Below are 15,665 nucleotides of genomic sequence, written 5' to 3' on the forward strand. Positions count from 1 at the left end.
CCCTGGAGAATTCAGAGGGTTGGGAAGCAAGCAGGGAAGGGGGTGAGGCCACACAGACATGCTGTCAGGGTCAGAGCAGGCAGCTGACAGGCAGGTGTAAGAATTTGCAGTAGAGATGGTGACTCTGTGCCTGAAGGGGACATTTGTGACAGTCCTGTGCTGCAGCAGGATCATTTCAGGGCAGCTCAGGTAAATCTGCAGGGGCTGGGAAGGGTGGGGGGTGGAGGAAGATCACACTGAGATGCCAAACCAGTCGAGCCCTGTTCCCTGGGCTTCCTGCATTTTCATCTGAAAAGGAATGTTTGGCAATCTAATTAAATCACAGACCTTAGACAGCAGATGGCAATTGTCCTGTATGCTCAGCATTATAACTTCCCTATCATCAATTCACTCGGTGACCCTGCTGATTGCAGGACATTGCAGGCCTGCACAAAATAATTAATGAGGGCAGATACAATTGTTCTGCACTAGAGAGTCCTGTCAAAATTCTTTGTGAAGAGAGAAACTGCTGGACCATAGAGAAGGGGCTGCTCCCTGCAGCCTCACATGCCAGAGCATCAGCTCAAAGCACTGCAAGCAAAAATCACCCAGCCCTTGATTCTGAGCTTAAAATATCAGAAGAGAGGATTTATCCTCTCTAAACTGAACACAGCGTGATGGGCATTTCTGGCTTGAGGATTAAGATGGGGGAAGTGGGTGTGAAGTTGGAGGGCACTGTGCAGCCAGTGAACCCCAGCAGAAACCAGCCTCCATCAGCTCTAGGGACTGAGTACAGCTTTGCAGAGCCTCCCAAACATTGGTACCCCTCCATTACACAGAAGAACTGCATTTCCCTCCATCTGGCATCCCAGGGACTGCCTGCTTCCATGCCATGGCTGTTTCCCCACAGGCTTAGGAAACAGCCATCATCTAATGACATGGATAAACGCCTTTGCTCGTTCAGCTTTAGGGGATTATGCCCTCAGGATGGTACAGATTGTGCACGAGATTTTTGCAAAGCTGTGGCTCAATGAGGACCACACAGAAATTATCAGACAATCTGCCTGAACCATGTGGTTCCAAGGTGATACAAGATGTAAACCAGCATTACTGTACCAGCATGTGCTGCTGCTCCTCACCTGCAGTGCCCTTCAGGCATGCAACAGTTAACTCCTACATCTTGATACACGATGCAGGGATTTACCTTTGCAATTCCATCTTTTCCCCCCATTTCCATACATTTCCCCATTTTTCCATGCTTTCCTTCCTTCCTTTCACAAACCACCTTGAACTGGCAAGTCTGAGCTGCAATGCAAATGTACCCAGGCCAGGGAGAAGGACTTAATCCAAGCCATGCCAAGTAGATTTCCCATAACATCATATGCATTAGACCATCCTAAAATGGTCACTGCCAAAGAAAAGTGGCGTGAAAAGAAGAATTTTTTTTTTTTTTCATATAGCACTTCAAACTAGGGAATACAGAACAAGCAGACTATGAGTAATGGGTGAGTTAATTCAATTGAAACACTGGAGATTTTATTTGCAGCTTCCACGTGGGGGCACTTTTGCACCAACAAGTGATTCCATAACCTTAATCCTCCTTGTGGTGCCGGGGGCCAGAGGGGAGTTGGCTGAACCCCTGCCCAGCAGTGACTGGGGAGTCCCACCTGGCAACCCCAGCATCTCCATCCATGTGCACTGTGGGAAGCCATTCAAAAACACCCCCCACGCCCCCCTCCTCAGATTGAAAATGCATTTAGTGTTTTCTTTCAAAAATAAAATTAAAAGGATAATCCGAGGGAAATCCCTTGTGTCCTGAAACCCTTCCTCCACTAGGTATGTGCTAAATTCACACAAATGCTGCATTCTACAGCTTTTATCACTAGCTAAATGGACAGGGACACTAATGAGCATGATCTGTTGCTTTAAAGCCTTTCTACAGCCTTCCTCCATTCCCCACCCTCAGGAATTTTCATCTCTAAACCACTGCCTTTATTCTACAGGGACAAATGTCAGGGACACAGGGGTCAGCTCCAGGAGCAGCACAAAGGCAGCTGCAGGTTCTTTCAAAAGCCCCCAGCTCTCCAAAACTTTTGGGATGGGGGAAGTGGGGTGTTTTGGGGGCAGGGATACCCTTGCAAAAACAGGGATTATCTTGCCATACATGAAGCCAGGCCTGCTAGATCAGGTACAAATTGCTGCAGCTGGACGTGGGGTTTAAGTCCCTCCTAGATGAAATGCAGTGCGTGGTGGGGGGAGCATGGCCACGGATTACAGCCTGTAAATCCCTTCTGGAAATCTCCCCCATCCTGCCCTGCCACAGCAAACCACTCTGAAGAGATGCTTTAATCTAGGGCAAGCAGTGTGGGACTTTGGAGAAGGGCTGAAGCATGAGGATGGTTTAACCCAGCTTCTTTCTTGCTGTCCCCTCTGCAGTGCCACCCAGGGTGAAGAGAGTGCCAGGAGGTCTCAGGGGCAGGGTGGCATCTGCTGTGGTGTCTTTTATAAGCATCTTGGTACGATTTGGGCCTTATAAAACTACAGGGGAAAGTAACTAGGAGGCTTTTTCTGCCTTTCCACAGTTTCTCCATTTTTTACCTAATGATCAAAGGCTCTGTGGGAAGACACACAGTGGAGTTATCAGTCTAAATCAGGGGAAAATAGGGTCCAGCTCTTGGTACAGCCATAGAAATACACAGATCATAATATGATGACATTACCAAGCCAAGTCCTTTCGAAGAGTGGCTCTGCAGCAACCAGAATTCCCTTTCCACCAGAAGGGAAGAGTTGATGGAAGAGGAAAACCCCTACTCTTTGGACATTCACCACCAGCCACTACCAACTGTGTTATCCCACAGGCAAGACACTTACTTTCCCCTCACCATTTTATATGTGGCTGAAAAAAATTCTTGTCTTAGCACAGGATTTGCTGGGTTAAAAAGCCTTTACTTCCTAAAAGCACAACTTCCTCCTCCACTCAACAGCATCATTTCAAAGACAGTGTCAGCAAAAGAGGCTTTACCTGTGTGCTATGGCAGGTTTGTGTCCTTCACCTTTGCACCAGGGGACATCTTCATGAAGGTAGGACAAGCCACGGGCCATTGTTTCTGCAACATGGCAGAGCTCATTCCAGCTGATAATGTTGCCCTTCAGGTAATCTGTCAGAGAACCCTGCAGAACAGGACACTGTCAGTTCTTAATCACAGACCCCTCTATGTGACAGATGTGCCAACTCATCAGTTTAGAGAATGCTTGAAAAATCTGAGCCTTGATTTAATGGGTGGGGGGAAATCACTAGTGAAAGCAAAACAAAGAAATAAAAAACAGAAGTGTCCATGAGTTTTCAGCCCTTGAAGCACAGACCTCCTGATGTCTACTTATCTGCCAGGGAAGGGAAGGGAGGTAAGGAAGGGAAAAAATCATCCAGAGCAATTCATCCAACCTCAGCAAGGGGAAAGCCTTCCATGCAGGATGAAGCATTGTATCAGCTGGCTGTGGCAATGATTGACTCAAGAAGACCTTGGATTTACCAGGGGGATAACACTGCTGGCTCAACCTCAGATTTGCACATTTGTTTTAAGGGTTAGTCATGGCTTATAACTAAAGCAATCCATGAAGGGGGAGATGTGCCCCAAGCCTCAAAAGCAAACATGGAGCCCATCTGCAAGGGGCAAGCTGGATCTGTGAAATCTCCCATGAAGCTCATCTATGTATATCAGGGGATGGTGACCACTACAGATGTGAGCTGTGGCCTTTTGTGCCTCTCTCCCTTCCTAAATCCCACTTTTATTAATCCTTTATTTGTGTAGGAAAGCCTTGAAACTAAAGGAAGGGCATTTGAAGCAGGGGAGCAGGAGCACTTTGCTACCACAGAATCATGGCCCACCAGGAACAGACTGGGGGGATTACAGGGATTATAATCCTGCTGTACCACAACCAGCTCCCTCTCTGCCTTCCTGAAATGTACATGCAATGATACATTACCTTGTCATGGAAAGCTGTGATCAGCCAGAGCTCTGTCTCCAGGTTTGTCCCCCTTTTCTCTGCTGCGATAAATTGCAAAAGGTTTTCATGCTTCATGCCAGGAGTGTTGAAAATCTCCCTCTCACTCTGCCAAGATTGCTTATCCTGAAGCAGGGAGAAAGGCACCATCAAAGATCACGCTTCCCTTTAAAGCAAACAGCTCCTTCAGTGCAGTCAGAGCTGCTCACACTACTCTAAAAATCGTGCTCCTGTGTTAGGATGTGATGCATCCCTTCAAAAACAGGCTGTTTTCCCTAAAGAAGAAAGACAAGTTGCTGTCCTCAGTCTCCCCTCTCCAAAATTATCCTCAGCTGTTCCTAAAGGACATGTGTGGGGAGCGGAGAGGAAGCCAAACCCAACCTTACTGAGAAATAATATTTTTCAAGATTTCCTAAGGATACTTGCAAGAAGAAAGCCTGAGCAAACAGCACCCAGGATCAGCCTCGCAGTGTAATTGCTGCAATTGCAAAATCTAATCTAGGCTCTATTGAATATTTACTAGTAGGTCACAGCTGGCTTGGACAGAAGATGTGCAGATCTCTTTTGACAACAAATATGAGGTGAAAAAGTAATGATGGAAACAGCAGAGGAGCACAAAGATGTTTTAGTAATTTTTCTCTCACTTGACTTTTGATTGCTTTACTCTTTTCATCTGCAATTCCTAGAGAATCAAGTCAGGAGTGTTCAAAGGTTTCCTAGAGCAGAAGACAGGAGCTGACAGAAACACTGCAGCACAATTAGCTCTCACAGCACCAGGGCTCTGCTTTTGGAGGCTGTAAACTGCTCACTAGGTTTGGATCCAGATTTACAACCCACCCAGGCAGGACACACAAAGCCAGGGCTCTGGCCCTTTGTGTGCACTCTGGGCACTGCAGCTGCACCCTGCCTTGCTGGATTTAAACCACACAGACATTTGCAGGGAAGTTAACACAGCCTGTAGATTTCAGGATATGCTTGGTTTTGCCCTTCTTGCAACAAGTACTGCTACAGGAAGCATTTGGTAATGAGATAACACGGGGAGAAGTGTAGGAAAGAAGGGTCCTTGAACTTTTTCCCCCAGCAGAAGAGCCCAAATGCATCTTTGTTATGGTCTCAAAAACCATAATCTCTACAGGCACTTAGAGCATCTCAGCACGGGTGGGGAAGCCCCTGGCAAGTAAGAACCTAATGCAGTGTCCCTGTTACCTGAATAGGGAAGATTTTCACTGCTACATAGTCGTTCATCAGCTGAGCCTTCCACACGCAGCCAAAGCGTCCCCTTGCCTTGATCTCCAAGAGCTGCAGGGGCTTTAGGCCAACCAGGGGAGAAGGGGGTGGTGGGCCAGGATCCTGCACAAGAGAAAAAAACCACTGTCACCAGCTGAAGCTGGACTGTAAAATAAAGGGAGGAATCGAAATACTGCACATGAGGGAAGAAGTGTGAAGAAATAACATTTATTTAATACAAATTATTTAGGTGCACTGTTTGCAGCAAGAACAGCCTGAAATTCCCTGTCTTGCTTGCTCTGTAGGGTTTTGGTATAGAGCACATATAACAATCTACACCTCCAAGTGTCATTTTGTGACACTACAGCCTGCCATGCTCTGGGCAAAACCTGAATTCTTCTGTGTTTTCAAAGCAAAAGTTATTTCAGGTGTAAAGCACTGACGTCCTCAAGGCTACCTCCTGCAAAAAAGTGGGAACTTTTTGATCTTTGTGACCAGAGAGCCAACTACATCTGAAACCTCCCACTGCTCTTCACTACATTAGCATGTTCCATGTCACCCCAGCCATGGGCAGTGAACAGCATCACACAGATCACATCTGTTTAAATCCTGCATTGTCCAGGAGAACAACGTGACCCTGTAGGATGTGTGGGGTTGGAGCTCTGTCCTACCTCCTTTCAGATGGGAAAGGTTCACAGTATCATAGAATGGTTTGGGCTGGAAGGGAACCTTAAAGATCACCCAGTTCCAACCCCCCTACTATGGGCAGGGACCCCTTCCACTAGGCCAGGTTGCTCAGAGCCCCATCCAACCCAGCCTTGAACACTGCCAGGGATGGGGCAGCCACAGCTTCTCTGGGCACCCTGTGCTAGTGCCTCACCACCTTCACAGGAAAGAATTTTTTCCTAATATCTAATCTAAACCTGTTCTCCTTCAATTTGAACCCATTCCCACTTGTCCTGTCACCACATGCTCTTGTAAAAAGTCCCCCTCTGTCCTTCTTGTGGGCTCCCTTCAGGTACTGGAAGGCTGCAATTAGGTCACCCCAAAGTCTCCTGCACCCATTCTCTGAGGGTTCATAAAACCTGAGCTTCATCAGGGAAAGCGTCTTCCCTCCTCTCATAAAGCTGGCAGGAACTTTACCTTATTTTAGATCTCTGATGCTCTACAAAGTTGTCTGAAATCAGGCAATGGGTTTGAGAGTTTGGGAGGAAGGGCAGCCACCAAGCAGGGCTGTCTTAATTCCTTCCCTCAGTTATGTCAGACATGGTGGTAACCCCACCTAAACCCATCAGTTTGACACTTCCATAGAGGCCAACTGTGCTACCAACTTCAAAAAGCAGAGAAGTGTTGGAACCCAGGAAATTCCTCTGGCTGCCCTGGAGGACTCGAGCCCCTGCCCGGGGGGCTCAGAGACCTTGGCACAGAGCCCAAGACCCCTGTGCCTTTGATTTAGCCCTTGGAAAAAACAATTACCAACCTTATATGAAGAATTACAAGTCAAGAAAGTTTAAGTAGAATGATAGTGAATTTATCACAGGGTGAAAAATAGATTTTTGAGGTTTTTAGAATGGGGTCCCAAGATGGAGGAATTTGGGCATGCCTTGTCCTTTTTCCTTCTTCTTCCTAGCCTCCATCTTCTGGGTGATGTTGGCATTTTTAGACTGGTTTAGAGTAGAAACTCACTGTGTAACATAGGTGATAGGTATTGGGAAGTTATTGCAAATAGTGTACACGTAGTTTTTAGTATAAAAAGATAACACCAATGTGCCTCAACCTGATCTGCCAGACAGACCTTGGCGGGTCGGAGAAAGAATTTTGTAGATAAGAAACAATAAACAACCTTGAGAACAAGAACTGAAGAGTTCTGACTCCTTCGACTGCCAGGCTGGGAAAAGAGACTTTCTAACGCATCTCAGGGTCACTCAGAGCAGCAGAGACTCCGAGAAGAAGAAAAGTTAGGCCAGCTGGAAAGAGTTTTGCAAGGCCCAAGCAAAGGGGAGCGAGTCCCTGACCTCAATGATGTCCACGTGGCCGTAGGGAGGCTTGCGGTGCCGGTACATCCAGAAGGCCAGCAGGATGGCCATGGACAGCACGGCGATGGGCAGCAGCGAGTACACCAGGATGTTCAGCAGCGACGGCGTCGGCGTCGGCGGCTCGTATATGACTGTGGGAAAAGAGCAGGGTAAGAGAGGGAAAAGGAGCTTCAGGAATGCAGCAGCACTGTCAGCTGCACATCCAGAGGCAAGCAAACCCCATCTGTCCCTCCAATCCAAAGATGACTGACATGTCCCATGATGATAGCCACAAGGTTCAGAATCATCTTTACAGTCTGATTCACACTGATGGGCAAACCTTTTTCCTCCGTGTTTATGGTCTTTAGTCATATTTACACCGGGTGTCAGCAAAGTAAGCCTTCCAATGCTACATGGACCACCTTTGGATGGGATGGCTGGCCAAGCTCTAGCTCCACAGATGAAAAACATTCCCCATGGCAAATGTAAAGGGGTATGACTAGGTGCTTAAAACTTAACTGAGGTACAATTACACCAAGAATCCACATCTTTATACACAAGGTGATAGGGAGTGACATCTGATGTTTTGACTTTCTTTGTCAAGCCCAAAAATGCCGAATTTGATGCAAAAATCTATTTTTACAGAATGAAGAATTTCCAGTTCTTGGGGTTCAAAGGATGCTTCAGGAAGGAATTTGGTCCAAACACCCCATCCATCAGAGGGATTTATAATGAATCATGAAAGATGTGGAGGAATGATTTTTGGTATTGGCCAAGTATCTACTGGCAAACCAACCAATCAAATTGAAAATGTTCAGGGCTTGAATGAGTTAAACAAATGGTATCTAAGCCTGATGCATTGGCTAAGGTTACCCAAACGTTGTTTTTTGGCTGATCAATGGGTAAAAGCACATTGCTGAGGGCAAACAAATCAAAAAGACATAAACATGGCATCAGATTCAACTCCATGTTCACAGTTCTTGCATGTAAAGCAACAGCATTCATAAGGCTTCATGGTTTTCTCTTCTCCATAGAAGTAATGCTAGTAATGGAGTTACAATGGCCCAAACCACACTTTGCAAGCTGAGCCTCCATCTGACCTTTATTTAAGCTAGGTATTTCTTGTTGAGATACATAAAAGCAGAACATTTCCTCCTCTTAACCCTTCCAAATGTATTAAGACGGCACGAAATCCCTTGCAGCATTGCTTTACCTTTCACAGTGATTGACAAGTTGTCAGTTTTTAGTAAAATGCTGCCGGAGCCACAATCAAATGCACTATTCCCACAGTAGTTCTTGTTCCAAATTACATCAGTGCAGTTGAGATACAAACAATGGGAATACTAAATGGAGCCATGTTGCTATGTTGGAGACAGGGAAGGAAAAAATAGCAAGACTTGCCAAATTAAACAAAAAACTGTGAGAGAAAGAATATTTCCTACTAGGTTGCTACGGGTACGTTAATAACAGGAGATAATATAACCCATGTAAACAATTAAAAATCTATCAGGACAGCCCAGGAAAATCTGATAAAGGTCTATTGGAACATCTCAGTAAATGCAGATAGCTCAAACCAACCTAAGGAAAAGATTCACCTGTTAAAATAGTTTTTATTGAATGATACGTTAAATATTATACATCTAAAAGAATAATTGTTTTTCTATTAGCCTCTGAAGAAGGTACTGCTATTACTTTTCTTCCTTGTTGCATATCCACAGACTCTGAAAGCTGACACACACCCTTTCCCTTTCAATCCCCAGACCAACAAAACAGAATCAAATGCAAAAATCCCAGATGCTCAAGGTGTCTGGAAACTCATGACCTGTGAATTTAATGAGGAAGGCATCAAACACTTTTTAAGAGTTTGAGGCACAATCCATGCTTTATAAATCACTCTGCCCTCTTCCCCTTGTGTAGGATTTTGTTTTGTAACATCCCATAGTGAACTGTCCACCATAAAGAAAACCTAACCTTACTGATGGTATCCAAAGTGTTGGTACAGCCTTAGCCATAGAGTGAAACAACCAATTCTTAAAGAACTGTAGCAAAAGGATTTCTGACTTCATAACCAAAGCATCCAACAACTCAATGTTGACATGAAGATGAATCAGGGGAGGTTCAGGACAAATATTCAGAGAAGGTTCTTCACCCACAGGGTGGTTGGGCACTGGAACAGGCTCCCCATGGAAGTGGTGACAGCACCAAGCTCAGAGCTCAAGGAGCTTTTGGACAATGCTCCCAGTGACATGGTGTGAATCTTGGGGCATTCTTATGCAGGGCCAGCAGTTGGACTCAATGATCCTTGTGAGTCCCTCCCAACTCAGGACATTGTATGTTTCTATTAAAGTCCTTGGAAAATGTGTCAAGAGGAAAAGAGTCCAACTCCCCATCCTCGCAATCACTCACCTTCTGGGCCGGTGACTTCAGGCAGATGGGTAAATTTCTCATTGCAATAGTTGCCCTCGCAGCAGCAGAAAAACACCTGAGGGTTTTCTTCTGTGGCCACACACTCCTGCCTGCACCAGGGAGGGACAGACATAGAAGGAAGGGGAGAGAAAAACATTGTCAGCCAACTCCTGCCTCTTGCCTTTGGGAGCCAACCTGCCCCAAATTGTCTTCTCCACACACCTTTTCCTGCAGCTGCACTGCACAGGCCAGCAGTCTCCACTTATGGAGAACAACTTGGCACTGAAACACCCCAGTGGATAGCAAAGACCCTTGAAAAGTCTGCAAAGGAAACAAATGCTTCCATATGTACTGAGGGCATTAGCTGGTGAGTAATAAATAACAGCCGCTGCTGCTAACAGAATGAGAAGGAGAAAAACGACAGAGAGACGCCTCAGTCCCTGAGCAGTGACTTTCCCACAGCCCATATGAACACTGCCAGGGCAGAGAAGTATTTGATGATGCAATTAAAGATTGTGCCATAAAGCACACACGACGAGGGCTGAGCTAAGGCTGCTCCCACAGCCTTGAGCATCACCAGCTCTGCACACTCGAAGGGCACCAGAAGCAGCAGCCACAGCCCTGCAGCAGCAGGAGAGAGCTGCAGGTCTGAGGGCATGCAGTGACAGCTCAAGGTAATGGTTTTAACTGAAAGAGGACAGGTTTAGGTTGGATATTAGGTACAAATTCTTTACTGTGACGGTGGTGAGGCCCTGGAACAGGTTGTCCAGAGAAGCTGTGGATGCCTCATCCCTGGAAGTGTTACAAGGTTGGGTTGGATGGGAGATCATCCTTGGGCCTGGGGAATGTATCCCTCCCCATGGCAGGGGGCTGGATCTAGATGATCTTTAAAAGTCCGTTCCAGCCCTAACCATTTGAGGCTCCTATGATTCTCATTTCGTTTCTATAGTTTTTAAGTTTAATTTTCAAGTGCTGTCTCCTCCATAAAAAGCTTATTTCTGCACAAAATAAACTTTAAGAAAATCAGGTTGCAGCTCTCATTTTCTGCCTTTGCCTCTTATCCAGGTACTGCTACAGCCTTCCCAGCACTGAGATTTCCTTCCATATTGTGCAAGGCCTTAGGGGACTTCCATGGATCAAACCAACTCCACTTCCACACATCCTCCCTCTCCCCACAGATCAATGCCAAAAGAGATGTGCAGTGATTTTTGCAGTACTTTACCTGTCATTTCTTTCTGTTTCTTAAATGCTGCTTCCTTTCCCTGCCACCTTTTGCTATGCTATACTCTGGTTTTAGTTATCATGCTTGCAGAGCTGCTCTCCACAGAGAACTGTATCAAACTATTTCCTGAAGCCCAGCTAAATTATATGCATAACTTCCTTCCCTTGACCACTTGGAGGAAGTAGCAAAACAATCATAAGCGTTTGACATTATTACTCATTTCTGAACCCATGCCAGGCCTCCCTTTCTGTGTTATCACTGACATACTGCCACGAGAGGAATGGAAAGGGCTCCCTTCAATCCTAGGCCTGGGTAGTTTTCAGTGCTTTACTCCCTTAGGGGGAAAAAAAATGGCTATAGCCAAACTGTCTCCTCCAAGGTCTCAGCTGGGAAGCACTTGGTTTGTTTTTCAGGCTCTCATTTTTTTCAACTTCAAAGCAAAAAAGCAGCCATTTGACTTATTCAAATGAACAAAGATGTTTCAACAAGTTAAACAGCGTTTCCAGATGCTTTTTTGTGAAATCAGATAACAAGCCCTTTGGATTTAACAGCATCAGTGTTGGAGCCTTCAATAGAAAACACATCCTTTGCTAAATCTGTTGGTTAAAAAATCAAGCTAATGAGTGAAAACAGCCTGCTCCACATCTGCAGTTCATTATCCCTGTCTCTGAGTGAAGCCATCCAGGTATGTATGACATGTTACACTTAGCAAATATTACAGCTGAGGCAGAGGGAGAGAATGACACATTTTTCTGTGGCAGGGAGGGCATGTTTCAGAGAGGTTCACGTGCTCTGCAGGGGAATGTGAATATGACCTCTCCAGCAGGGCTGTGTAAATAAATGAGAGCACACAAGTCGATTTTTAAACACTACCTTTTTCCTATAACCTTAAATGTACATGTGCCACGTTCTTGTTTCCTCAAGATAAAGAACAGAGTAAGGAGCTGTCACCCTCAACGTCCCAACCCTTGCACTCTAAAATTTTTCCACATTCTGGTGACAAAAGAGGGAGCATTTGGCACATCCCAGCACGTGCTGCTCCAAAAGCAGCTGCAGCAGCCAGAACAGGACCATGCTCTGCATCCAGGGACACAGAATTCAGGTGCATCTGCCAAGGATGCTTCCAGAAACTCGGCGTCCAAAAGTGCCAGAGACACAAAGGGCATCAGCACAGCACCACTGATCGAAAAATCATCTTCTTAACCATTTTTGCCACCTTGGGATGCAATACTGCCTGCATGGAAGTCTGCCAAGGGCACTCAAGGGAAGAGAAAAAATGAAAAGGACTGCATTTAAAGAGGGTTTGTTCCTTTATATAATTAAAGCTAACCTTTATTCCAAATGTTGCTTTTGATATTTGTACTGGTTTTTTAATTCTCAGAAGGGCTTTTAGCTTTGCCCTGGAACTTGTGGCTTTGAAAAGTCAGGCAATGGAATATTGGATGCTCAATTCAAGGGCTGCAAAAGGCTGGTGAGGAGCCCTGGAAACTTTTTACCATTGTAACGGAGCAACACATTATGACAGAGTTTAAGAAACACTACATCCCTGCAGAGACACTCAGTGACAATACAAGTGTCACTGGATATGAGAGCAGGCACTGAAAGGAGAAATCTGTTTACAGTAAACACTTCTGCTTGCAAGTAGGAAACTCCAGTGACCTTCTATTCTCAGAAGAATGGGCATTAAGATGACTAATGGGCCAAGGAGGATTGATTTATTGGGAAGGAATAAAAATTTAACTATATATAGAGCCTGGCTACTCAATTGGCAAGGGAATAGGTGTGGTAGGAAAGTAGCTCTGGAGCTAATAATAGAACAAAGATGAGGAACAACTTACAGTCGAGATAAGCCAAGACAACAGGCACAAAAGCAGGGGAAGTGTACAGCACCAAAGGGAGAAAACACTGCAGCCATGGGACAGACAAATCTAGTTCCAGCTTAACCCCACAGCTTAGCACCTGATCTTCCTAAAGCTTTCAGAACAAGACACTACAAAGATGCACAACTGAGAATTGCACAAAGGTGAGATCGACCCACATCGGTGTTATATCAAGGGAAATCCTTCAATTTTATGTTGCTAATCCTTACTGGAAGGGCTGGGCTTTGCTTGGTTGGTTGGTCATTGGTTTGGGTTTTTTTTTAACAAAAACCCTGAGCTCAGAGCTACACAACATTGTCCTTTTCAACCACAAAACTTCATAGGGCTGTTTTCTTTAGCTGTAATTCTTTTCCCCTTTGTAGAATTGCATCAAGGGAAGTGAGAAAAGACTAGTTAATTTTCCCAGCTATTTAATGAGGCTGGAGCCTTCACACTACAAAACCTCACTCCTTTTCAGCTTGCTACAAGCAGTGACACACAAACTCACATTGCTTTTGCTCCCCACTCTTTCTCCTGGCCCTCCTCTTCACTCAGCCAAAGAACAGTGGAACTTTTTGCAATATCACAAACATCAGAATATCTCAACCCCTAACCACCCCCAGATATCTGTGCTTTTCTAGACAGCTCCAAATGATTCCAAGTTTTCACTTCTATCACCAAATGCTCCTGGAAGAACATATTGCTCTTCATTTCATGGTACAGGACAGGTTTTTCAAAGAATGCCAGAATTATCAAAGCTTTGCTAGGGAAAAAACAAAACAAAGCAAAACACAACACAAAGCCCCTAAAAGTGATTTTTGCAGCTTCTATTTAGAAAGTCAAAGCAGGGAAGTGACAATTCCGAGAGCTGCTTTTGCCAATTAACTTGGACTTGCCTTCTTTCCCCCTATGCAAAAAATCACAAGCTTTTACACTTAGAGGATTGATTAAACCTGTATTTGGATAAACCAGCTGGGCTCTTACCTGTCATAGCAGTTGAAGTCATCTAACCAGCAGCCTTTCTTCACCAGCTCAATGGAGCCCGAGTTGTTTCTCCAGGAGGCGTAGCAGTGCAGCCGTTTGTCCTTCTCCCCCTCGCAGCGCTCCACGCCGCTCTGGTTGGTCTTCTCCAGCTCCCAGTTTGCATTGTAGTAGATGCACTCCCTTGTCTCAGCCTCCCCGTGGCCTGGCCCTGAAAAATCAAGCCCCAAGAACATTCAGGTAGAATCAGAAATAGGGAATTGTATGGCTTTGTTTTAGGTGATGCATTCCCTTGGAGCTGAGCAGCTCAGCAGTGAGAGCTTCAACACAGCATGGAGATTATTCTTCTCCTCTGGGGTGAGGAGGGAGATGGAGAGGCCAGGTTTGCCTAAGCTCATGGTGAAGTCAAGAGCCAAGGTGAGACCTTCCCAGATCTCCTCTGGACAATGCTTCAACCTTAGGACCCTAAAACAGGGGATGCATGAGGCAATGCATGCCCAGGAATGTCTAACCACAGAAACCTTGTTTAGCAAAGACAACCTGCCAGGGTGCTATTTGATGCTTGCTGGGATGTCATGCACTGGAGTTACTCTCCCTCTGCACCACTACTTTGGGAAACACCACCTAAAAATACCCAGTTTCTTCCATGGATGTAACTGAGAACAGATAATATTCATCCTGCAGAGGAGGACCAGACCAGAATCACTTAGATTCTGGTTCAGGCTTCCTTGGGTAAGACTCCATATGATAAATGTCATGGTTTTAGCTGCATTTGACACAGCTCATGGTGCCTCTCCACCCAAGAAAACAGGAACAGAAAATTCTGTTTCCCAAACAACGCTGGCCACCCCAAATGGATGCTTGGCCACCACAAACAAATGAGTCTCCATAGCCAGTGGGTCTTCCCTCCTTTAAAGTCTTGTACCAAAGGACTGCGGAACGCCTACTGTCCTCAGGGAAACAATTCTCCCATAGCCACCATGTGGCAGAACTGAAATACAATTGCAGACACATCCATTAAAACCAGAGTCAAATAAGGGAACACTTGATATTTACAGGTGACCTGTTCTGTCCTAAACCTTAGAAATCCTCTCTTCATCTGGAAATACTCTGCTTTGTGGCATTTTGAGGATTAGTTTAAAAGAAAATGAAGAATGAAACAAACACATGTCTTGTAAGCATACAAACACAAAAGAGACCATGAGCCCTGTACCATGATGGTTCTGTAAATCCTGAAATGCCCTGCAGCCATCTCTCCTTGGGATTACCCAAACTAAGGTAAGGTCAGGCCTGGCCATTATTTTGATGGATTGCAATCATGGAAAATGTAGGTATCTCAATAAAATGTGTTGACAGCTGGGTAGAAAACACAAATAGGTCCCGCAGGATGGTGAAACAAAAGTGCTGTTCTCCCAAAATAGCCAGATTCCTGTGAAGCCTTGAAATAAGTTTCTAGCTAGAAAACCACAGTTCTGAATAAACTAGGGGTGGTGGGTCTAACCTGCTCCCAATCCCAACACCTGGACTCAGCACTGGGTAATTTTCATGGCACAGAGCAAACTCATCACACTAGGAAGATCTCTTTGCAAGCTGCTGAGGTGTTCAATCCTTCAATAACACTTTTTAGGAAGACTGCTTGATCGGCATCGTGGGAGAGACTGCAAGGGAATGAGGGTATGAGAATGTCATAAAGCTGACTTCTGAAACTGGAAATTATATTCAAAGCACACACGAACAAGAGCTCAATTTCAATAGCACCTGCAGGTTTTATCAGCTCTTGCAAAGCTCCATCAGAGTTTTCCTCTGACAAGTTGCTTACAATAATGAAAACAACCTACCAATATCCCTCAACACAGAGCAATGTCAATATTGACACTCCTTGTTAAAGCCTTGATATTTGTTCTCTTGATACTTACACCATGCTTCTTTAGGGCAGATTAAGCATTTTTGCTAAATACTGGTTAAATCAGCAGG

The 15,665-nt window shown here is 45.2% G+C and overlaps 1 protein-coding gene across 1 annotated transcript in view; it reads right to left on the minus strand.

Annotated features, from left to right (window-relative positions):
* Window positions 1–15,665, minus strand: part of ACVR2B (activin A receptor type 2B) — a 103,095-nt gene that overhangs the window by 10,350 nt on the left and 77,080 nt on the right. The window contains exons 2-7 of the mRNA XM_005424340.2: window positions 13,695–13,902; window positions 9,630–9,739; window positions 7,224–7,375; window positions 5,188–5,331; window positions 3,964–4,107; window positions 3,002–3,150 (exon numbers count right to left, since the gene is read on the minus strand). Coding sequence (XP_005424397.1) covers window positions 3,002–3,150; window positions 3,964–4,107; window positions 5,188–5,331; window positions 7,224–7,375; window positions 9,630–9,739; window positions 13,695–13,902 — 907 coding nt within the window. The remainder of the gene's footprint in view (window positions 1–3,001; window positions 3,151–3,963; window positions 4,108–5,187; window positions 5,332–7,223; window positions 7,376–9,629; window positions 9,740–13,694; window positions 13,903–15,665) is intronic.

Source organism: Geospiza fortis, unplaced genomic scaffold, assembly GCF_000277835.1.
Source record: "Geospiza fortis unplaced genomic scaffold, GeoFor_1.0 scaffold182, whole genome shotgun sequence".
NCBI lineage: Eukaryota > Metazoa > Chordata > Aves > Passeriformes > Thraupidae > Geospiza > Geospiza fortis.